We start from the raw sequence: 26,714 nt of genomic DNA on the forward strand, positions 1-26,714 counted from the left end.
TTTTTCTAAGAATCATGTTGCTTTGAATAAAAAAAGGGTCTACCTTTTACAGTTTCTTCAAGACAATTATTTTTTTCAAACATTAAAGGGGAGGAAAAAGAATTATCAGCCAAGTTAAAAGGTGACAGTTTGAACAATATTGGACAAACAATAAGATCAACAACACACTATACATGTACATGTATGTGGTGTCATAGTGATGCAAGTACGAGATCTACTCTTCAATGTACTCCAATAAAATGGCTAAAATGTCTCTCTTTTCAAAAGTTTGACTTCAATTTACATTTTTCTTTAATAGGGACATTTAAAACAAATTTAAATACCATCTGGGTTATATTTAGATTACTGCCCCAGGGAATGGGTACATGTACTTATATAGGAGAAAATCCACAATCCCTGATAATTAAAGTACATGGTCTATGGGGAATTTTTCCTTGCCGTTACTTTAATATGTTATTACATAAAATCATAATTGTTTCAATATTTCATACATGTGCGTGAATAATGTCTCCTTTTTCTCCCTTTATAATGAAATACTAGTAAGTTGCAGCAATAAATACATAATTGCACTGAATCAGTTGTCAATCCAATTTTTTCAGTTCTTGGAGGAAAAACATTGAATAAACTTAATTTCATATAATAAAATATAAAAGAGCAAGTGGGGATATGACATCATCAATTTGCTTATTGAATATTCATGAAGACATGCCTGGAACTATTTCACCGGAAAATGCAAAACTTAAAAATATCATGACTTCGTTATTCCTTGTCTGATTTTGATCAAATTTTCAGTGTTTTGCTTTGTCTGATTTTTCTTTATCTGTTCAAATCATATTTACTTCAGCCTAAAGTACCCCTTTAAGATATTTGCTACACTTCCTCACACCTACATACATGTACATCATCACTTTATGTTATATTTTTTGCACATTACTATATGTTACATCTACCTTCGGATATGTATATATTTCGTATTTATAAAAACTTTATTATATAGACTAAAAATATGGATTTGAATTTTAATATGATTTCTACATGTATTTCGACAGAAAACTGTCAACAATTGAATTCAAAATCAATAACAACAACCTGTAAAACAGAAATAGAATATAAAATGGTCTTTAGAAATAGTAATATATAAATGTAAGCCTACCCAAATGAAAGAGTGTGAATTAACGCAAGGCCACCAAAGCCATGACCTTGGATGCTTCAAAGGTCAAGTCCACCCCAGAAAAAAATGTATATTTTAAAAATCAAACTAGCATAACACTGAAAATTTCATCAAAATCTGATATGCAAAATAAGACAGTTATGACATTTAAAATTTTTGCTTATTTTTCACAAAACAGTGATATGCACAACTCGGTGACATGCAAATGAGACAGCTGATGATGTCCCTCACTCACTCACTCTTTTTTTTTTTTTTTTTTATTGTTTGAATTCTACAATATTTCAATTTTTACAGATTGACAATAAGAGCCAACTTAACTGAACCATAAAATGTTAAACAATGGTAATTCCACAAGTTATGGGATAAATAAAACTTTGTTTCACAGGGAAATGAGGAGAAAATTAGAATATTTCATTTTTTTCAAATTAAAATGCAAAGAAATAGTTAGTGATGTCATCAGTTCCCTCACTTGCATACCAAGCGGGATGTGCGTATTTACTGTTTTGTGAAATTAAGCATAATTTTAGAATGTCATAACTTTCTTATTTTACAACCCAATGTTGATGACATTTTAAGTGTCATGCCTGTTGGATTTTTCTCTTTTCATTCTCAAATCAACTTTTTGTTGGGGTGGACTTGTCCTTTAATGTTTGGCCTCAATGCCCCTTTCACCACCCTTGGGTAATTTTTCAGCCCTTTTACAGTTTGTGCTGTAATATAAAGTTGTGCCCTTTGAAAAGTGGTCTTGCCCTATTTTCTGATGATGAAAATGATCCTTATACTATTATTAATACATGGACTCTTGGAGTGGATCTTATTTTTTCACATGTCAAAAAGAGTTGCTTTGCAAGTATCCCTGTAAGATCAATAAATGTCAAACTGAAGAAACAAATTATCCCTCGACCCAATTAATTTAAACTACAAACATTTCAACTCTAATCAATGCCTTTGAAAATATATGTGGGTGGATACAAGCAATATGCATACCAAAGATCTTACTATTAAAGTAAATCCCCCAGCCCATTCCCTTGCTGTCCTTTATCAGAAAACTCCCACTCATAAAAACAGAATCTCTTTTTTAGATTTAGTTCTGATCTTTTGTAAGCAAACGTAAAAATGAACCATGATAGCACATGCATCTAGATGTACCAGCATTTGTGTGGACCTTTAGATGTACAGTATGAGATATAAAGATAGAGATCGTCCGTGGGCGGATGAGTAGAATTGAGAGGTTTACCGTTACATTAAGTATGGGTGGATTCCCATTTTTTATTTTTAATGACCTGCATTACGTATCTGAGTTTGGATATTGATATAAATGATATCATATAATACACCTACAAATACCATTCTTGTTAACTGAAGACGGTGACAAATTCTTTGAAAATTTGGAACACGCCCCTCCAGTTTGTAAAGAAAATGAAAGCACTTCCATTATATTTATAACATGATTTCAAACATTTTATAAATAGATTGGGGTTTGCAGATTAATCTCTCCGAGTCAAATCTATTGGGACCTCAGAACTTTGACCAAATTTGCCTCTTGTAAATTACACCATGTTTAATCATGTTTGCATATTCTGGTTTGAAAAAAAAATGCTTATATTTTACATAAAATGTAGGCAATTTGACTAATGGATCATCCTAACTCTATTTCAATAAAATCAATGGAATGTTCCCATTTGTGTGGACCTTTAGATGTACAGTACTGTATGAGATATAAAGATGGAGATCGTCCGTGGGCGGATGAGTAGAATTGAGAGGTTTACCGTTACAGTAAGTAGGGGCGGATTCCCATTTTTTATTTTTAATGACCTGCATTACGTATCTGAGTTTGGATATTGATATAAATGATATCATATAATACACCTACAAATACCATTCTTGTTAACTGAAGACGGTGACAAATTCTTTGAAAATTTGGAACACGCCCCTTCAGTTTGTAAAGAAAATGAAAGCACTTCCATATTTATAACATGGTTTCAAACATTTTATAAATAGATTGGGGGTTTACATATTAATCTGTCCAAGTCAAATCTATTGGGACCTCAGAACTTTGACAAATTTGCCTCTTGTAAATTACACCATGTTCTAACTTCTGAAGGTTTCCATGGCGAAGAAGAATAGTGTAGTAGGTTTCACGGTACACCATGTATCTTTCTTGGGCAATGTTAATGTTTATAGCATATTCTGGTTTGAAAAAAACAATATTCTGGTTTGAAAAAAATAATATAAATAAAATAATAATGTAGGCAATTATTTGACTCATGGATCATCCTAATTCTATTTGAGTTTGAGAAAACATTTCAAAGCCAATTTAGAATTAATGGTCGAGAACTTTGAGACAGTAAAGTCCAAAATATCAGCACACACTGAAATTTAAAAAAACAGACAGAAAGAAAGATAGATAGATAAAAAGAATGGAAGAAAGAGAGAGAAAAGGGGCGAGGGATGACAAGCCTGTATTTTTATTGTGTCAGCATGACTAAATTTCTGTAGATGCTTTATAAAAGTTCTTGAACTTTGCTTGTGGCACCATATCTTAACAGGGGTTATTTCATCAGGAAAATTGTTTAATATTTTATCTCCAAATAAAAAAAAAATCACTAGTAAAACCAAATAAAAAAAAAATCACTAGTAAAACAAACCCCAGAAAGAACTAAAATAATAATTCTAGCTGTAAGACAAATTCAAAACAAAGTGGTAGTTCAAAGGATGAGGAAAATTATTCTCTGAGAAATACACTGTACAAGTACAGAATACTGAAGGACAGTCATTGTAATTTTTACTACCGGTACCATTATCACAACATCAAATACTGTTGAACTTGAATATGCCTAAAGTGTGAAATCAAGCCTGCATGCTTCTGATTTCATTCTTATAAATAAAACAATACACCCCCTTTCTATAGCATCAATCAATGACATCAGTCCCATGTGCATAATGTAATGTGGGAGCAGAAAAAACAATGACTCTGAAATATATTCTTACAAAATAGTAAAATTTTCCATCCATCAGATGAGGAAAGAAAATGGGCAATATAAGTTGTTGATACAACAGGTACTGATCGCCATAGTAACAAATGAAAACCATGTATAGTGAAATTGTTATATTCTATGCCTACACTTCTTGTAACACCACACATAGTAGAGAGAAGGCAAAACCAGAGATTTTAGCTCTACAGAAATGAATATTTTACTATTTTTTGGTTCTACAGACTGAGAAAACATCACAATTTAATTCAGCTTTCATTCCATCACCTTACACAGTATCTTTCCATTTCATTTTTACAATTTTATCCATGGAATCTCTGGGATGGCAAGGTGAAAGCAGACCAAATATAAATTCAAGAATTTCAGGCAATGAGAAAGAAAACTTCCCACGATATCACTTACAAACGAGCAATATCATGCTGGCCAAGCCAGAAACACTTTCATTAAAATCAGTCACATCAAACAAAGAAGGTGAAAGCAACTCAAGAAATATCACAATGAGATGCAAAACATTTCAAAATACATCTCGTTATGTGGTTCTAATCATTAAAGCAAATTATGCTAATTGAAAAACGAGATTGGCATACATGTATTTGAAGAAATAATTTGTTTAATTCACATAATTTTATGGAACAGGAATAATTTGATACATTTTCACTTCAGGATCAAGTAGATTAAAGTCTCTCAAAGTTTAGTTAATCCCCTCAAAATTTAAAAAAATATGATGTGGAGGATGGTGTAGAAGAAAAAGAGGACAGGGCTAGTGAATATATTTTGATAATTTACATGAAAATCTATTTTGGTCATGATCCTAGCCAAAACGCAAAAAAAAAGATTTTTTTTTTAGGGGAGCAGGGGAATAATAACCATAATTTTTATGCCAAGATAACTGTTGGGTTGCTCAAAAGATATTAAAGAAGTATGAGCAAAAACTCAAATGTCTGGGCCAAATATTTGTGTACAGTCCCATGCATAGTGTGCGCAATGTAAGTGACTCATGGCAACACAAAAATATATTTTTTAAATCACTGGGGTAATTTCAAAATCTTATAGTATACAAATGTATCAGGCTTTGAGAAAGAATAGTGGGGAATTATTTATCCGAGGTTGGACTGGCAATTACTATTTTTTTCACCTTCCAATAATTGACACCTTGGCAAAGCAAATTTTCTTCATGGGCGTTTTTTGTCATCATTCACATCGGAGCTAGAATCTGTTTATAGTCACACGATCCGAGTTGAACCAATCATCATACAGGATATGAAGTACATGTAGTGTAATATGAACCACACACTCTCAAGTGTTGGTCATAAAGCTCACAAATATTGATAATTTGATGAGAAGGATTCACACTTCAATTTATAGCGATATTGATCAGTATCTTCCAACTTCAGGGGCCTTTAACATAGGCTTAGCCATTGATCAAGAAAATGAAAATCCATGTTTTATTTTTCAAAATGAAATTTGAAATAGAAATACTCTGATAATTCTCTTTGCCCAATTAATCATTGGCCTGGCAGCCACTGTGTAGAGCCTGATCGATGTAGCAACTCCCATCTTTTCACGTCTTTTGGTCCGACGCAGCCGGGGTTTGAACTCCCGACCTCCAGATTGTGAGACGGACGCTCTACCAATTGAGCCAACACACCGGGCTGATATTCACAATTGATCAAACACAATAATCAATGCAATCAATTAAAGAAACCAGCCCCACAATCAACTACTAAGCTTTATTATCATGGGGCCTAGGATGGCATTTTGGCAACTTTGGGCATGAATTCAAATTTCAACCTCACAACTCCCAAACCGGAGTTGCAAAGTTTATGGACCCCTTCGAAAAAACAGCATTTGCTGATAGGGTGTTCTGTTCCATCCAAAAGGTGAAAAGCAAAAATTTTCCTCTTTGCCACACCATGTCCAAATGAGGCTTTTTTCACTTCACCACAAATAATAATTAACTTACCTCTGTGCATAATGTCGTGAACATCTCTTAAATAACTAAGCCCTTTTAACACCTGAAAAAACAAACAAACAAAAAATTATCATTATCATTGTAATTTCTTGAAACATATATATAATTTCTTTCCTAAAACGAATGCAGCTGTTAAACAATGCATACAAACTCACAGACATCAAAAGTGTAATGTACACAGGCAATAGCAGTTTCAGAGGCAAGTGTTGGCAGCAGGCATTAACAGCCAATTGACTCCTTCTTATGTGTGACCAGAAATATTCAAGCCAGGGGTACTTTGTGCTTCACCTTAGGAGGTGACAAAACCTCCAAGAATAAACAGAGATGTTCCTAAGCCTATCAATCAAAATTGTGTACTTCTTTAGGATTCTTTGTAAACCTTTGGTTCCACATAGACTCAGATTCAAAGCTGGATTGCATGATTTCAATTTTGGAAAAACGAATTCTTTTAAAATGTTTAATACCGGTATATGATTCATATCACAAAGCAGTGCAAACGAAAGTTTTCTCTTTATAAATGAACCAAATTAAAAGGGAAAAAACGCATGAATATCATATCACATTAACAGAAATAAAGTTGAGCGGGGATATAGAATATAAAACTTACTGCAACTGTGACCTTGCCAAGGATATTTTCTGGTATTCTTCCATGTGGTGCTGACTTCATAACTTGATCTAACGAGCCGCCATCCTGTAAAAGAAATAATAAAACATCAAACCTACATGTAACTACGTGTACATATGCAACACACAGTGATGTTTCATAGCTAGAATTAGCCTACAATCAAGGGGGAGGCTGCAGCTATAGGCTTATCATAAAAACATAAATGATACTGAACTAAGTCCGATGCGGCGGGACTACTACCCACCATTCACCTCTCATCTTATTGAGTCATTGTCTTCTTGTTATCAATGAAAATCCGGTAACCGATGTCAATTTTTCATACCAAAAATCAGTACTAAATGATATTCGGTATTAAAAGAAAATGATGACTGTAGAAAGATGAGAGGGCATAGACCTGTGAAAAGCACCCATCGTTAGTAGTCTTGCCGCATAAGATATCTCTTATGCTCTAATACTGTACCAGATATCTCTGCAGCCCCCTCATGAATAATTTCTATTTCCTACTGTGTGTGTTTTGGGGGATTTTTTTTACCTCAGTACCCTTCTACAAGTACAACCAGCCATGACCCAAATGGGGATACTTTTTTCTATTTCTTTCCTGTCGCAATTTCTTTAAACAGGGAAAAGCTCTCCCAGGGTGAAGATGTTCATTCTTTTTTTGCTATTAAAAGTCAGAAAGCTGTGGAAGGGGAAGTGCTCCTGTGAGGACCTTGACTTCCCTCTATAAATTCACCTTTGGAGGTTTGTTTTGCACTTTGTATTTAAAGGACAAGTCCACCCCAACAAAAAGTTGACTTGGATAAAAAGAGAAAAATCCAACAAGCAAAACACTGAAAATTTCATCAAAATCGGATGTAGAATAAGAAAGTTATGACATTTTTAAGTTTCCCTTAATTTTACAAAACAGTTATATGCACATCCTGGTCGGTATGCAAATGAGGGAACTGATGACATCACTCACTCACTATTTCTTTTGTATTTTATTATATGAAATATTCTAATTTTCTCATCATTGTCCTGTGAAACAAAGTTTTATTTCTCCCCGAGCATGTGGATTTACAATTGTTAAATATCTAATGGTTCATTTAGTTGGTCCTTATTGTCAAATCTTTAAAATATGAAATATTGTATAATTCAAACAATAAAATACAAAAGAAATAGTGAGTGAGGGACATCATCGATTCTCTCATTTGCATGTGACTTAATTGTGCATATAATTAATTTGTGAAAAATAAGTCATAACTTTCTTATTTTACATCCGATTTTGATGAAATTTGCAGCAAATTGATATCCTTGTCTGATTTTCTCTATTGATTAAAATCAAAGTTTTTTCTGAGGTGGACTTGACCTTTAAAGATAAATGAATGTAGCTGCAGTAAATCATGATTTCATGAAAAAGTCTGTAACACCAAGGTAAATTGTCATGATGTCATTATATTCTTCTAGATCTAGTTCTGATAGAGTTAGAGTTACATACTGGTAAACAGAAATTTGTGAAATCACGAAAACTGGACAGAAAAACAATCACACCTAAGTGCCAACAGCCCAACATTGGTAAGAAAATGTGGGACAGTGTATTATTGTTTGGAAAGAGACCTGACATTTAGCTGGAATCCCATATCCTTTGGCTCACTTGGGTGGCCATTTTGTTGGATTCCATATGAACTAATTTTGAAATTGCTACAACTGGCATTATCTTGAATTCCAATATGTGCTGAAATATAGTAATATACGTATGTGTAGATATGTACCCTATTGAAAAGTTGGCATCTTCCAAAAATATAAAAATTTACACATCAGATCTGTACCTCCCCCATGCCTCTGGCATTGCACTCTTTGAATGTCTCTCTTTTATCTTTCCATTCTCTATTTTTGTATTAATTTGGGAGAATTGGAGATGGAATTTTTAATAATAGACACATTAATCCGCTATTTTCCAGGACATGAAATGTTGGAATTAAGGCATGCACATATTATGGCACAAAGCAGGGGTGGATCCAGGATTTTCCAAAGGGGGTGGGCACATTTTCCCTGAGAAAAAATTTGACAAGCAAAAAAAAAGTTCATCACTTTCAAAAAGGGGGCATGGGCCAGCTTTGCCCCTCCCCCCTGGATCTGCCAGTGGCACCAAGGATGGATGCATCATACTGTACATTTATGTGTATTTTAGTATTCACCCTCAGAATATTAAAAGTCATACAATATACATGTAGGCCTGTAGACACACAGAATGGTACAAGTATAAAAAACTAACACAATACGCAATACTAGCACCGAAAGTGAAAAGACTGAACAATATTAATTGAGCTCATGCATGAAATTACAAGCCCTAGTACTGATTATTGTCCAAAAAAAAATGATTGATGTGCATTTTGCTCATAAATGCACATCCCTGGATCGACTGTTTTACATATCAAAACACGCACTGTAGAACAATACCTGTAGGCCTAGGCTTCCATACAAGTAAACAGAGTACTGTTAAATATACTAGTAGGCCCAATGCTGTATCCAATATGATTTGCCTGTGTATACTACGATCCCACTACATGTACAATGTATATATCCTGACCTGGGGATTCAGCAGGGTAGCAATCCAGGGCATTTCACTGAATGACAGGGCAGTCAGAGTAGGAAGCAAGCCGCTGCACTATATTTAGTGTAGTCAAATGTTTATGGTGAACCTCCATCAACAAAATCCATTATAATCTGCCGGCTCAATCCACTGATTCTGACAGTGGTTTTTATCAGCTCACTTCAGATCAAATGCAAATTAGTAGACATTGTACATGTACGTGTACAAACACATAAAGTCATTTGAAAACTGCAAAACATGATGAAGCTTGATTTTAAAGGGATGCTCCGGGCTGAAGATATTTATCGCTAATTAAATAGAAAATTCACAGCTCTAGCAAAATGCTGAAAATTTCATTAAAATCAGATAACAATAAAGAAGACAAGAAGTTATTGAATTTTAAAGATTTGCATTATTCTGGTGAAACAGTTCTAGGCATGTCTTCATGAATTAGGTGGGCTGATTGGCAAAATTAAGAATTAATGAAAGGTACAGGGTCAGTGAAGAAGCCACAGAAATAATCATAAAACTTGTTTGCATGTAAAATTGCAATAAAACCCAAGGTACATGTACATTCAAAAATGAATTTCTCAGTTCCAATTAAAGTACAAGGTCAACTAATGCAAACATGCTTTGTATCATGAACTGGTTTACAGTGTACAGGCCAATGGAAAGACGGTTGAACACTCACACACACAACGTATAGTCCGCTGTGCAAACTCTTCACTGGAGTTAAGTGGTCTAAATACACAGCCTACAATATCTTGTGTACTGAATGCCCTCTCGCTCAATTGAAACAGCAAGTTTTACATGTGCTAGTCTTGTGTGAAGACTCACTTTCTTGTGTAAAGACTCACTTGTTGATCAAAGTTTCAATCAAGGTCTGTGCCTGCAGACTACACACAGCCTTTCTTGTGAGTGACCTATATTTGAAAAATACCAGGCCATTGTATTATCAAGATCACATAAGGCGGTGCTGCACCATCCCGAGTTTGCTCAATCTCGAGATTCTAGCCCGATCGGCCCACTTCGCGATTAATCTCGAGATTCAAGAAAGCCCGTCTGCACCATCGCAAGAAGAGCGATTCCTGCTCGAGCGAGGCAACAAGCCCGATATTACGAGCATGCGCACTTTCGGATCTTGGAGTTTCAACGGCCCGCGCTTTTGAATAACTTCCCGCGATATGCAAGCAATGTACTCCTTTCACTAGCACTTTCGCCGAATTCAACCGGTGTTATGCAACAATCCTCTCAGCTCAGCGAGTGAAGAAGTGATGTATTCTTCGTTAAATATGATGGCGGAGTAGGAGGCAACGACAGAGAGAGAGAGAGAGAGGGAGAGAAGGAGGAAAGAAATGCTATTTGCTCACATTTTGCGAAGGAATAAGACAACACTGCTGTCAGTGTTGTTATTGAATATGACCATCGTCGATGAGCGCCTCCCCCTTCGGTCTGGTCTCTCCCAAAATCCATTCACTGGTGGGACACCATCGTTGCTTATGAACGCTATTCGCATGTGTAAAGTTGACTTTCGCACGTGTTTATGTTTTGACCAAGGCGGAAGTGGAACGCGAATTGCATTATCGACTGACGTCATGAATAAATTACCCCGAGTCAAATCTCGAGTGCGTCTGCACCGACGAATTAGCGGGATAATTCGTAAAATAGCGCGCTATTTTGCAAATAAACCCGAGTTGACTTGGGATTGCAATCTCGAGATTAATCCTACGAACTAGCGCGATAATTGCGTCTGCACCGCCAACTATCTCGAGATTTTTCAGATCGGGATAATTTGCCGGATCAGAAATAGCGCGCTAATTTGAAAACTCGGGATGGTGCAGACGGCCCTATAGAGTTGACCAATGGTCAGCCTTGTCCTAAAGCAGACAATGTGGTAAAAGCTCAAATGAGCAGATGACAGTATAGAGATTATTGATTTGAAATTCCTTCATTTCATGCAGGATAGATTCATGATACATGTAGATGATCTCTGAATGTCATCTAACATTGAATCAACTGTAATATGGTTTCCATTGTATTTCTGTGTATTTCTGATATCAGCCCAATATATTGGGCTGATATCAGAAAAACACAGAAATACAGACATTGTATGGGGGGATTTCCTTAGGACTCCAGTTTTGTCAAATATGACAGTAACTGGAGTCCTAAGGAAAAGTTGCATATGCAACTGTCATATTTGACAAAACTGGAGTCCTAAGGAAATCCCCCCATACAATGTCTACAAGGAAGTGATCTCTCAGTGGTAATACACATGAACTAAAAAACAATGCAATTTGAATCTCCACACGATCCCATCTGTGATGGCAAGGGTGGGATATGAAGCAACCATCCTAAAGTGATGGCAGGAATGGGACATGAATCCTGTCCATGTAGTCATAGCAGTATGATATGAACCCACACCATCCAATCCATATGGTGGCAGCAGTTCGTTATGATGAACCCACACCATCTAATCCATGTGGTGGCAGCAGTGGGATATAAATCCCCACCATAATATCCATGTAGTTGCAGCAGTGGGATATGAACCTCACCGTCTCTTCCATGTACTAGCAGCAGTGGGATATGAACCCACACCATCACATACATGTGGTGGGAGCAGTGGGATATGAACCCCACCATCTAATCCATGTGGTGGCAGCAGTGGGATATGAACCTACACAATCTCATCCATGTGGTGGCAGCAGTGGGATATGAACCCACACCATCTCATCCATGTGGTGGCAGCAGTGGGATATGAACCTACACAATCACATACATGTGGTGGCAGCAATGGGATATGAACCCCACCATCTCATCCATGTGGTGGCAGGGGTGGGAAATAAACCTACACCATCCCATCCATGTGATGAATGCAGTTGGATATGAACCCACAACACGTCCATGTGGTGACAGCACTTGGATATGAACCCACACCATCCTATCCATGTGGTGGCAGCAGTGGGACATGAACCCACACAATCACATACATGTGGTGGCAGCAGTTGGATATGAACCAACACCACCACTTCCATGTGGTGGCAGCAGCGGGACATAAACCCCACCATCTCATCCATGTGGTGGCAGGGGTGGGAAATAAACCTACACCATCCCATCCGTGTGATGACAGCAGTTGGATATGAACCCACACCACGTCCATGTGGTGACAGCACTTGGATATGAACCCACACCATCCTATCCATGTGGTGGCAGCAGTGGGACATGAACCCACACAATCACATACATGTGGTGGCAGCAGTTGGATATGAACCAACACCACCACTTCCATGTGGTGGCAGCAGCGGGACATAAACCCACACCATCTCATCCATGTGGTGGCAGCAGTGGGATATGAATCTACACCATCCCATCCATGTGGTGGCAGCAGTGGGATATGAACCTACACAATCTCATCCATGTGGTGGCAGCAGTGGGATATGAACCCACACCATCTAATCCATGTGGTGGCAGCAGTGGGATATGAACCTACACAATCACATACATGTGGTGGCAGCAGTGGGATATGAACCCCACCATCTCATCCATGTGGTGGCAGGGGTGGGAAATAAACCTACACCATCCCATCCATGTGATGACAGCAGTTGGATATGAACCCACACCATCCCATCCATGTGGTGGCAGCAGTTGGATATGAACCCACACAATCACGTGGCAGCAGTTGGATATGAACCCACACAATCACATACATGTGGTGGCAGCAGTTGGATATGAACCTACATTATCCCATCCATGTGGTGGCAGCAGTGGGATATGAACCCACACCATCTCATCCATGTGGTGGCAGCAGTGGGACATGAACCTACACCATCCCATCCCCGTGGTGGCAGCAGTGGAATATAAACCCACACCATCTCATCCATGTGGAGGCAGCAGTGGGATATAAACCTACAGCATCCCATCCATGTGGAGGCAGCAGTGGGATATGAACCCATATGTACAGTTGTACACCATCAAATCCATGTGGTGGCAGCATTTGGATGTGAATCTACACCATCACATCCATGTGGTGGCAGCAGTGGGATATGAACCCACACAATCACATCCATGTGGTGGCAGCAGTGGGATATGAACCTACACAATCTCATCCATGTGGTGGCAGCAGTGGGATATGAACCCACACCATCTCATCCATGTGGTGGCAGCAGTGGGATATGAACCTACACAATCACATACATGTGGTGGCAGCAGTGGGATATGAACCCCACTATCTCATCCATGTGGTGGCAGGGGTGGGAAATAAACCTACACCATCCCATCCATGTGATGACAGCAGTTGGATATGAACCCACACCACGTCCATGTGGTGACAGCATTTGGATATGAACCCACACCATCCCATCCATGTGGTGGCAGCAGTTGGATATGAACCCACACAATCACGTGGCAGCAGTTGGATATGAACCCACACAATCACATACATGTGGTGGCAGCAGTCGGATATGAACCTACATTATCCCATCCATGTGGTGGCAGCAGTGGGATATGAACCCACACCATCTCATCCATGTGGTGGCAGCAGTGGGACATGAACCTACACCATCCCATCCCCGTGGTGGCAGCAGTGGAATATAAACCCACACCATCTCATCCATGTGGAGGCAGCAGTGGGATATAAACCTACAGCATCCCATCCATGTGGAGGCAGCAGTGGGATATGAACCCATATGTACAGTTGTACACCATCAAATCCATGTGGTGGCAGCATTTGGATGTGAATCTACACCATCACATCCATGTGGTGGCAGCAGAGGGACAGGAATTCAAACCATCTCTGCCATGTGGTCGCAGCAGTACGATTTGAACCGACATCATCTCATCCACGTGGTGGAATTGATATGAATACACACCTAGGGACAGTGATTTTCCGCGATCGCGGAAAACGGACGGAATTCACGGAAAGGGCCTTTTGAAACGGAAAGTGGCATTTCAAACGGAAAATCACGGAAAACGTATTTTCCCTCAAAATACACAGAATAGCAACAGAAATTACTCCAAAATCACAACAAAATGAGAATATTAAATGGCCACAAAACCCCATAAAACACGATCTCACTTCGCTACTATCATGACAATTCAAACATCGTGACTGCACTCGACATCAGCACACTCGATTGTACCCCGCACCCGTCCCGTATACCGGCGCGGCCGGCCGGGTTGGGCTCACTGAACTAGAAATACGTATCTCTAGTTCAGTGGTTGGGCTTCACATGCACACATATCGTTCAACTACACGGTCGTGTGTTGCTGCCCTCTACGTTTGAAGATGTAACAGCACGATATCATGGTCTTAAAATCCAAGATGGCGGATTGGCAAAAGCCGTTGACTGATGATAACGATGTCCAAAAAACCCCAAAATTATCGATGAAATATCATTTCACCGTGAAATAATGCTAATAATGTGAAAGGTGAGGATGTATGCATGCTAAATGGGTTTGTAAAAATATTTTATGCACCCGCATAGATCCGATTAGAACGGATTCTATTGTGTTGTTGGTACAGTAGCAGATACAAATTTTGACCAGTGCGATTCAATGTGATTTTGCTATTCAATATGTAAACGGAATTGTCACTTTTCCGTGTGTACAAAGTCTATGGGAAAACGGAATTTCCGTTTTCTGACATGCTGAAACGGAATTTGAGATTTTCTGAAACGGAAAAGGCAATTTTTTGAAACGGAAAATCACTGTCCCTACACACCATCTCATTTATATGGTGGCAACAGTGTGATACAAACCTTCACCCTCTTATTTACATTTGACAGACGTGTGAGATGCACCAAAATCATCTCATTGGTGACAGCAGTGGGATGTGAACTCACACTAGCTCACATGCAAATTTAACATATCTGGGAAGTGGAATTGTAATTTTTTTTTAAACCTATCACTTAAGCATACACATGAATTAAAAAAACTAATCTATGATTTATATTGGCAAGGTACTTTTACACTGAAGCCCACCTGTAGAATATCAACCTCAATTTCACTTTGAAGATATAAGAGAAATAGAGCTGACCCAGGTTTTTGATCAAGCGGACCTTCCAACCTCTGGGAATGAGAAACTGTATTCAGTGACACCCATACAGTAACTGTATTTTTTTAATCAAATATTGACACCAGATGACCTTTCACCTTGATCTAGTTACCTGAAATTACATTCATCCATTTATCGATAATACTTGCATAAATTATATGAAACAGACATTAAATTTTTTTTTACAATCAAATGCAATTTGTTTATTATTTTGAATTTGTTCTTTTTAGAGAATCCTAGAAAATATATTTAAAGGTCAAGTCCACCATAGAAATATGTTGATTTGAATAAATGGAGAAAAATAAAACTAGCAAAACGCTGAAAATTTCATCAAAATCGGATGTAAAATAAGAAAGTTATGACAGTTTAAAGTTTTGTTGGGGTGGACTTGTCCTTTAAGGCAAGAACGTAATACTTGGCAGGTCTGAAGAAGACACCCTGATATAAATGAGGAATATTATAGATGAGCTTTTCTTACCATGTTTTCCATACAGATACAGATCTCTCCATCACTGTAATATGCTCCAAAGAAACCCACAATGTATGGTGAATTGCACTCATGAAGCACTTTAAGTTCTCTGATGATCTGATTCCTAATTGCTGGTTTGATTTCAAGTTTAATGAGCTGTGGATCATAAAAAAATACAAGTGAATTCTAGTATACAGTGAAAAGTACAATGTGTGTGGAAAACGTGCTGGCTTGATTTCAAGTTTAGTGGGCAGTGTGGATTTTACACAACACAATGTTTAACAATGATTTTAACGATGAACTGGTAAAAAAGATTGGGTGGGGGGATTTATTCAAATTTTTATAAGTGGAAGAAAGATAAAAGCCCTGCTCTTCAGTAAACCTGTTTTATTCAGCTTTAAGATACAACAACACAATATACCTACATGTACATGTACATCATGCAGTTCAGATCACTAACAAATTTATATTCCATTTCTTCATTCTTCAAAATGAACAGATAGTAAAATTTTAGAATACCATACAATGGAAAGGATAGACTTGGGATTGCTCGGATTAAATGAAGCTAATATTATAGGGTTTAAAGCAGAGACGCTACATGTCCATTGTCAAGTTATTTATTATGACTACTACGATATACTGCCAATTGCTGTGTCGGATCAAAGTGCAACTACTACTAAACTATACTACTACAAATACTTCTACTACTTACAAATACTAAGTACTACGACCATCACCACTACTACTACTACTACTACTACTACTGGGCAATTCCATAAAATATGTATAGTTATATGTATGTCCGACCCCATGTACGTATGAGACCTTCATGAAATTACTACTACTACAACTACTACTACTACTAATACTACTAGTACTACTACTACTACTACTACTACCACCACTACTACTAACACTACTACTACCACTACTACCACTACTACTACTACTACTACTACTACTACTACTACTACTACTACTACATTCTACATGTACTACTACTACTACTACTACTACTACTACTACTACTACTACTACTACATAATACTACTACTACTACTACTACCACCACCACCACTACTACTACTACATACTACTACTACTACTACTACTACTACCACCACCACCACCAACACCACCACCACTACTACTACTACCACCACTACTACTACTACCACTGCTACAAGTACTACTACATACTTCTACTACTACTACTAATACTACTACTACTACTACTACCACTAAATTACTACTACTGTTCCTTTTTTTCTTCTTCTTCTCCCACTTTTCTTCTCATATTCTAGTCCTATTTCTAGACCTATATCACGATATATTCTTCCATAATAAAGTTTCTTCTATCTCTACTAGTTCTAGTACCATTATTATTTTCTTGTAAATCAACTACTACTACTACTACTACTACTACTACTACAACTACTACTACTACTACTACTATTTCTACTACTACTGCTATTATTACTACTACTACTAACTACTACTACTACTGCATACTACTACTACTACTACTACTACTACTACTAACTACTAATACTAATACTACTACTGTACTACTACTACTACTACATCTTTTATAGAATTACTAGTAAGTACTACTACCATCACCACTACTACTACTACTACTACTACTACTAAAATACTAACTACTACTACTACTTCAATGCTTCTCACTTCTACTAAAAATTGTTTCATTTGAGCAATAGACATTAATAATTTAGACTCACCTTTCTTGCCATTATCATACTGCTAGCCTTATGTTTCACTTTTGTCACCACACCACCATTTCCTGCTCCGAGTTCCTTAAGCACATCAAATTGGTCGTTGGTTAATTCTCCTATTTCCATAACCTTTTTCTTGTTTGTGAGGAATTCCTCAAGACGTTTCCTTTGGGGTCCATTAAGATCAAGATTGTTCAGTTTCTTTGCCAGAGCATCAACTTTGATTCCTGAGGTGTTTCTCCTGTTCAACATGAAGCGGGACGTAGCAGGGGGGTGGTGAAGGAGGTAGGGAGGGACAGGATCCAAAATGAAAAAAGAAACACATCATACAAAAAATCTGTCAATGTCAAGTTATGAAGAAAGATGGTTGGTTGCATTATTTTGAGAAAACAATTTCAATTAAAGAATACCTGCTTTCAAGGAGTTTCTTTCACCACACTTTTGAAATAATAAAGAAAGCCATCTTACATATGATACAGCCATTCTTGCATTTCAAACACAACAATTTTCCATCATTAGAATCAATTTTTGAAGATGTCTCCTTAAAAAATGAAACAAGATGGAATTTGTGAAGTAACTCTGCAAAACCAACATTCCTAAAACTGGACTGAATGCAGCAGAGATTTTCTAGTCATTAGTTTATTCAAATGTATAGTGGAAAGCTAATGGTTTCACAATCCAAGTCAACCTTTTCTTCCTTAGGTAAAACTGAAGTATGATGTGCACTGCATGTCAAGAAACAGAGGTTAATCATTGGGTTTTTTTTTGTCTGAACACACCCCTTGTCACTATAATAATTTCTTGTGAGAGTGTTGAGAACTTGAGAAAAGTGTAAATGGTGGTGTGATTACTGATTTATTTATTTTTTTACTTGTTTAGTTAGAGTTACATTGTACAAATCAGCAATCTTATTTTGATATCTGATTCATGCTTAATATTTTGTCTAAACACACCCCCAAAACTTTCATTGATAATTTCTTGTGAGAAAGCTGAGAAAAGTGTGCAAACTGCAATAATGGTGAATCATTGATTTCTAGTTTTTAATTGCTACATACTACCCGACATCCTAGTTTTTATATGTGATTCATGTTTCTCAGTTTGTCTGAACACACCCCCTGATCATAAATATCACTGATCAATTCCTGTGAGAAAGTTGCTCGAGGTTACAATGAAGGATACAATTGTTCTCAGCTGATCTCAAGCTAAGGACCATGATTGCCAACAGAGCAAACAGCACCTGATCACAACCACATGAACAAGTTATTTCCTGATTAATCAATTAGTAAAATTTCACCAGATGAGGCACAATTACTCCTTTTATATTTAATAAAAAATGTTACAATTGTTTCTTCAAGTCAAATCTTGGCAGCTTTCAACTTCAAGAAAGCATTTTAATTTTTAAAGGGGGAAATCCACACTGATTAAAAATTTAGGTTATTTTTTTTTACAAGTTAGAGATCTAGGCCAATTAACTTCCTCAAAATTGTTCAATTGGAGACCATCACCATCAATTCATCATCTTCATTATCATCATCATCATCACCACCACCATCACCATAACCATCATCAATTCATCATCATCACAATCATCATCATCACCACCATCATTATCATCACCATCATGATCATTTATCACCATCATCACTATCATCATCACTATCATCATCACTATGACTTACCATCATCAGTATCACTATCATATATTATCATTATCATCATCACTAGTCTATACTATTTAGACTAGTTTTAATAAAATCATTGAATTGTCATTTTCAATTTATACATTTAAAAGTGATTATACATGTAAGCCTATCATTATATCTATCAGGGGTGTGAGTGGTCACAAATAAAAAGATCTGAAAAAAGCTGAAGTGTTGAAAAAGTCTGAAATAGAAAGAGCTCCCATACTTTTTGTACAGAGGAAGGCCAAAAATAAGCTGAAATTAAGCTGAAAATCAAAACAAAAATCTGATATCAGATAAAAATCTGAACTCTCACACCCTGATCTATATTAAGTTAGGCATATTGCTAGTAATAATCACCATCTTTTCATCACCATGGACCAACTTGTTTCTAATCTTAGTCTTACAATTACATAGAAGATAATCAAATAGCGGCAGGCACGCAAATCATAATCCGACAATTCCACCTTAATTTCCCTTCCTGTCTATGTCTGACCATTTAATCTTTCATGTTTTCCTTTTGTATCAGTGTAAGTTATCATTACCACAATTCTACCTTCACAACACAGCCCATGTACATGTTTTAATGTAAATCCATGTTGGCATGTGTATAGCCTAGCCTAGGCTAGGGTCTATATTTTTTTTTTTGGTGAAAATATCTATTTTTTTCTTACTCTGTTGTTGCAGCAGACGTTGCAGATTGTGTCTGTGGTTTCTGGCCCGCACCACCATTTGATTCAGCTGGTACTGGCATTATTGTCAAGTTCAATAAATTTTTGTTCTTCCCATGCATCTTATTCTTGGACATTTTGTCAGTTTGTTATTTGCCTTCCGGCTTCCACACAGGGGCACAAGATAGGACAGTCTATGGCTGTCGAAAGTGTCAATGCCCCAATAATGCAATGCAATGCACTGTTGTCTGAATGGGTACTCGACAGAAACGAATCCTCTCTAACGTTATACTCCTTCCTTGTCTTTAACTTGAGAAATTATCCAAATGTGCATCAAGCTCTCTGTAACTTTAGATGTTGTTTTTGCGAAACGAGGCCGAAGGAAGAGTTTCTTTTGCGACAGCCGCAAACATCCAATCCTAAAGGCTGCGAGCTGCACGAAAAGAGTTCAAGTTCGGCAGTGCTCTCAATAGATCGCGAATCGACTCCACATACAATACACAGCAGAGACGACGTATCCCAAACTGATTCTCTAGGCCGTTCAGGACGGCAGGTTTCGATCGTGATCTCCGCTCCGATACATGGGCTTGTCTAGTGACTCTCTCAGCATAACACAAACTTCAACGGGAAAATACCGATGAGCATCGGACGGACTTATCCACAGGAAGTCCCTATCGAGTTTTCCCAATTCATCCCATAATGCTTCAGTGCATTCGAATGCGCATGCTCAGTTCAATTACGTGCTGCGCTAACTGTATATTACATGGTATACTTGCACAATCAATCATTCTAGAGACAATAAAGGCAAACTAATGTCAGAATCATTTAGAATGAAAAATATATTTATATATAACAAATTAATTGATAGGCCTATTGTAATATGTTGCTTTTCTGCTTTAAGGGGGGGGGGGTAGCCGAACAAATCCTAAACAAAATATAATTATGCAGTGGAGATCTCGGGGGAGATCTATTTCTAGATGCGTTTCACTTTACATACTTTTGTTTATAATTCTCTGCCCTTCTTGCAACTAAGACTGCCCCCCCCCCCGAAAAAAAAATGGGTTCTACTGCATTCAAGATCGGTCAAAAAATAAGGCTAAGTCAAAATTCAAGTGAAGTCCGAATTGTTTTGAAGCTCAAAATTCCCAATTTACTCTTGACATTTTTCTTTTTGTGTGTGTGTGATTTTTGATAAAGAACAAAAATGCAGTTTAGTTCTATACTTTCTTCACTTTTTCACATTTTTTTTCGTTTTTAACATCATTTTTCTCTCCTCCTCTTTCAACTAAAACTGTTTCCCACTCTTACATGGCAGTCTTTCAACATTAGTTTCGATCTGCTTGATGTAACATTTTCATATCTGTTAAACCAGTAGTTTTAGTTTAATCTATTCAGTCGCGTATGGAGGGGGGAAAATGACACCGGTGCCCTTTCCATCCTGCTATTCTTACGCCTGCTGATATGGAGTTCTTCATAACACGCCTCTCTATTAGATTTTGCTTCGACCTTTGTGCATCCTCTGAAATTTGTTCCCATATCAATGGCAAGTTCCCCAAGTTGGGCCATGGCCCTCAAAATTTCCACCAATAAGAGTGAGAAAAAAAGGAAATGAAAATTCCCCCTTTTGAATAAAAGGGGGAGGGAAATTAAAAGTGAAATATTGATTGATTGATTGATTGATTGACTGGTTGATTGCATTTACTGTTTTTCATTCCAAGATTCAACAAAAGTTACAATGTAAGGCAAACACTATAGCAGTGGCATACCGTGGGTCACGGCATGGGGGGGGGGGGGGCACCAGCAAAAATGTTTAATCACTTAAGCGTATACTGACCTAATAGAGACAATTCAAGGACACTGCCATTATAAATGGATATGACACTGATCAAATAATGCGAGCGCTGAAATTTTTTATATTCAGACCTAAAAAGGGACATTATAAGCAATTTTTTAAATCATGATACGCACCTGTCTCGCTAAAAAAACAATGCGAGCGCGAAGCGCGAGCTGAAATTTTCATATATATTGACCCCAAACAGGGACATTTTAAGGACTATGTTTCAGGAATCCATTAAGAGTATACATATCTCACCATATCATCTAATCACGGACAGGAAATGTTTTATATTATGACCTTAAAATGGGGCAATCACTTTAAGTAGTCATGAAACAATAATAACTCGAAGTGCGAGGAAATATATTTGGTGTACATTGACTTGAAAACGGGAGGTTTTAGTACAACAGGATTATATATATCTAGTTAAACAGACAATGCGAACACCGGGAACAATGATATAAGCCCTGAGCAAATTAAAATGTTTCTTATGTAATATAACATAACATAATTATAATCAAAATTATAATGAACAATAATATCTTTTTTCCCGCTACGTTTCTCTTCCTTTCTCCCTCTTTTTTTTTCTTTTCCCCGTTTTTTTTTTTGGCTAGCCGATGGGGGGGGGGGGGGACACGTGCCCCCCATGCCCCCCCCCCCCGTAGTTACGCCACTGCACTATAGTATACAGAAATGAAAAAGGGAACCCACTGGAAAGCAAAGCTTGTTGGTAAGGGTTCCCTGCAATAAATAGTTGACTAATCACTAAAGTTTATCTTTCATCAATGAAATTCAAATCATAAACTAAAAAGGTTTGTACAATTAAAAGAATTCTAATGTGTTAAAGCTTTGATTTGATTATATCATTTATTATAAATTGTCAAAATCTATAAAAGGTTAGCTTTTCAAAAAAATGTCAAAATTTTGCACGTTTGCTTCGCTCGCTTGCAACTTTTTCGAAAGGTTATCCTATTTTTTATTTTTTTTGTTATTACGCCATTGTCCAAATGATCCCAGTTTTCAAAATGCTGACAAGCGAGCCAGCAACAATAACATAAAAAGAGAGATGCGAGGTCGCATTAATTATTTGTTTATTGAGATACACAGCTTCCTTTTTATTCAAAAAGTGGTTTAAAATGTCTATTTTTTGCAGCTCGTGCTACGCGCTCTCAATATCTATTCAGGAAAATATGCCCATCCTTTTCAAAATGATAAGTGCATAGAATCCCCGTTCGTTCTTATTTACTATCCATTTTTTTTCAGGGCGGAATAATAATTTTAAAAAATCAGCAAGAGTTTTGCATCAATCATCCATGATAACAGAAAGTGCTTAGAATGTCAGTATTTTTTTTTTTGAGGGGGGGGTCTAAATCTAAAAAAAAAAAAGAATTAAAATCAGCACAATTGTTTCATAAGATACTTATCCTGAACATGATTTTAAGATATCATCAGAATGCCCTTTTTCAGGATGGAATATTAAGAAAAAAATATCAGCTCGAGCAAGCTCGTATCGATCAGTTTAAGGTTATGGTTTAAGAAGATCTGCTTACTAGAATGTCCAGTTTTCAGGTCGGAATCTGAAGAAAAAAAATCAGCTCACACTAGCATTATTTAATGGGCGGTGAGATAGTCCTCTTTATGAGTCACTACAAACAGTTCTTATTTATTTAGTTCAAAATTAAGCTCGCGTTTCGCACTCGCATGATTCATTTCGGCCTTATGATATTCTTCTTTGTGTTTATAAGAATAAAAGTGTAAAGATAAATAAAAGAAAAAGACATACTTAAAACCTCGATTAGGACCACCCCGTCGAAAAACAAAAACTACAAAAATTAGCTTTTAGCTGCCGGATGAAAATATATTTCCACCCCCCCCCCCCTCCCTCCAAGTTGGCGAAAGCTGGATCCTGTCCCTGCCCTCTCTCCTAATCAGGGGCGGAAATCTCTCCCAAAAGGTAGGGGGGACATTACAGGGGCGGATCCAGCCTTCGCCAATAGGGGGGGGGGCGAAAATTTGTTTCAGCCATATTTTTCCCGATCGGCAGCTCGAAGATGATTTTTGTTTGTTTCTTTGAAGGGGTAGTCCTCATTAGACACTTCTTAGCTTTATTCTTATGAATTAATATATAATATCAGAATCCTTATTTATATGATGCGAGCGCGAAGCGCGAGCAATTTTTTTTTTGAAATTTTATGTATTATTTCCTAAAATTTGAACTGATTCTGGGCAATGTTTGTTATCCTGAAAAAGATGTGTGTGCAACTTAATAATTACTACGAACGCAAAGCGCGAGCAGAAATGAACTGATGGAAAATATACCTGTTAAAGTAGCATTTAACAATCAAACAATGCGAGCGCGAAGCGCGAGCTGAATTTTTTTTGACATTTTCACCTAAAGAATGGAAATTCTAAACACTTTTTGTAACTCAAGAAGATATAGGTATAATAGGTATATGAGTAAACAATTAATGCGAGCGCGAAGGTCATACTATGAACATGATGAAATACATAATGTACACTCCTCAAATATATATGAATTTTTTTGACATTTTCACCTAAAGAATGGAAATTCTAAACACTTTTGGTAACTCAAGCAGATATAGGTATAATAGGTATATGAGTAAACAATTAATGCGAGCGCGAAGCGCGAGCGAAAAATTTCGAGATTTAGTCCTATAATATTTACTAAACGAGACCCTCTATTCATGTTTTGTAAATCCTGAAAAGGAGTATTAATAATGTGAGCGCAAAGCGCGAGCAGAAAATTTTTATATACGTTTTGAACTGGTATCTGTTGAAAAGGTACCTGTTAAGGACTGCTTGCACTTAGCCATGAAGGCGTTACATATTTCAACAATCAAAAAATGCGAGCGCGAAGCGCGAGCTGAAATATTTTGAACTTTCTAAAGAAAGAATGGAAAATTTTAATCAGTTTTTGTAATCGTGAACAGGATAGCTATATAATTTAACGATTGATGCGAGCGCGAAGCGCGAGCAGAACAAAAATTCGAGATTTAGACCTAAAAATGGGCCAATCTGTTCATGTTTTGTAAATCATCAAAAGGATGAGTAATATGGGGTCTTCCTACATTAATAAAGCGCGGGCAGAAAAATTTTGATATTGTGATAGTTGGATTATGATTTAAATTAGAGAACAAGTTGGGTATCTGAATAAACATGCGCGAGCGTGTTTCATATTTAGACCTAGAATTTAGGCATTCTAAATACAACTTTCATCTTGAAAATCATGAAACTTTGATATTCCGATCTGAAAAAAGAGTTAATTTCAGCTTTATATTTCAAGCACTTTGTAGAAAAATTGCAAGGTGGATATGGATCGCACTTAGAAAAGAGCTGATATTATTATTATTACTTTGAGTTTTGACATAGGACCGGGACATCCTCACGACATGTCATCATATGAAAATGATGACTATCTTCCTATTCCTCTTGCTAAGCGCGAGATGAAACAAAAGGGACAATTTAATTATTAGATTAATATCATATTTATTAATGCCTAATGAGGGCGCGATATCTGATGATATCATGGCATAAAAACTGGACATTTCACTTTTGTGATTATGAATAGGATGCATCAGTTAATATATTTTTAACCATTAATGCGAGCGCAAATCGCGAGCTAAATTTTTTTGATAAACTGTCTTGAAAAGGGGATTTTTAGTAGTTTGTTGTATAATCAATATTAAAACATTTATATAACTCGCCAATCAAAATGCGAGCGTGCAGCGCGCTAGCTGATACGTCTTGACAATCAGACCTGAAAAGGGATATTTTGAAACTTTATGGAATACACGAAAATAATAGGTACCTGAAAAATCAAAATTTGCGAGCGCGCAGCGCAAGCAGCAAATGTTAACATTCAGACCATAAAACTGACATTTTTACAGAGCACTGTTTAAAAACCAATTTGTAAGTTACACAAAATAATGAAAGTTCGATTTCCGAGGTGAAATATGTTTTGTATATTGACTTCCAAACTTGATATTCGAACTCCATATTGAACTTGCGTGAGCGAAAATTTTATATAGTGGCACGAAAGATTCTTTTTATTTTCCAAGTCTTCCCCTCGTCTTATTTTATGCACTCGTCGTCCTTCTCTTCTTTTTTCTCCTCTCTTTTCCCTCCTTTTTCCTTCTTTCTTTCCCTTTTTTTGCTCCGCCAAGGGGGGGGGGGGGGGGGGGGGGCGGGCCCCTCGGCCCCCTGGATCCGCCTATGGGGACAAGGGAAGGGGCGGGAAAATTTGACGAGCAAAAAAAAAGGTTATCATCGCCAAAGTAAGGTCATCTCGTTCCAAAATACATGTTTTATTTCGATTTAGAATGATGTATTTCTTACCATCATAAAAGACCAAAAATAGTAGGGGGGACATTTGATATTGTGTCCCCCCTACTATTTTGAGTAGGGGGGACACGTCCCCCCTGTCCCCCCTGGGATTTCCGCCCATGCTCCTAATGCAGACTCCGCCTCCCCCCCCCCCAAAAAAAAAAGTGACACATAATTTCTATCGTCTTATTTGGTTGTTGTAAAATCACGTATATACCCCGGCCCTGCATTGGATCCGATATAGCCAAATGTAATACAAACATTAGACCTATCTTTTTTTCTAGAAGTAGAAAATAACGATCGAAACATTTTGGTATCAAAAATATAAATTACTCTATACATGAGAATTTATACGGTCGCCTAGTAATTGTTTAATCATTAAATTGTGGAAATTGAATCCATTTAAAATGAAAGCACTACAATCTGTATAACAGGCTGCTGTATAATAATCTTGATATTTTCAGCTTCCCATCACTGTTATGCTGATTTGCGCCATCGGGCAATTAGATTCAATATTCGTGTTTATTTATTTCCACTTGTGGCGTAATGAGCAAAATAAGAAGGCCAGATTTGGCGTATCGGGTGAAATGTATAAA

At 37.1% G+C, this 26,714-nt stretch overlaps 1 protein-coding gene across 1 annotated transcript; it reads right to left on the reverse strand.

The window, feature by feature from the left end:
- Positions 1-1,437: 1,437 nt before the first annotated feature.
- Positions 1,438-20,624, reverse strand: LOC129261697 (dual specificity mitogen-activated protein kinase kinase 1-like). Its single transcript, XM_054899744.2, has 5 exons — positions 19,944-20,624; positions 17,594-17,828; positions 15,861-16,007; positions 6,744-6,827; positions 1,438-6,179 (listed from the first exon to the last, which is right to left on the reverse strand). The coding sequence occupies exons 1-5, from the start codon at positions 20,075-20,077 to the stop codon at positions 5,910-5,912; spliced, it is 870 nt and encodes a 289-aa protein (XP_054755719.2). The 5' UTR covers positions 20,078-20,624; the 3' UTR covers positions 1,438-5,909.
- Between the last annotated feature and the right edge of the window lie 6,090 nt (positions 20,625-26,714).

The sequence above is a fragment of the Lytechinus pictus genome, chromosome 5 (assembly GCF_037042905.1).
Source record: "Lytechinus pictus isolate F3 Inbred chromosome 5, Lp3.0, whole genome shotgun sequence".
In the NCBI taxonomy this organism is placed as follows: Eukaryota; Metazoa; Echinodermata; class Echinoidea; order Temnopleuroida; family Toxopneustidae; genus Lytechinus; species Lytechinus pictus.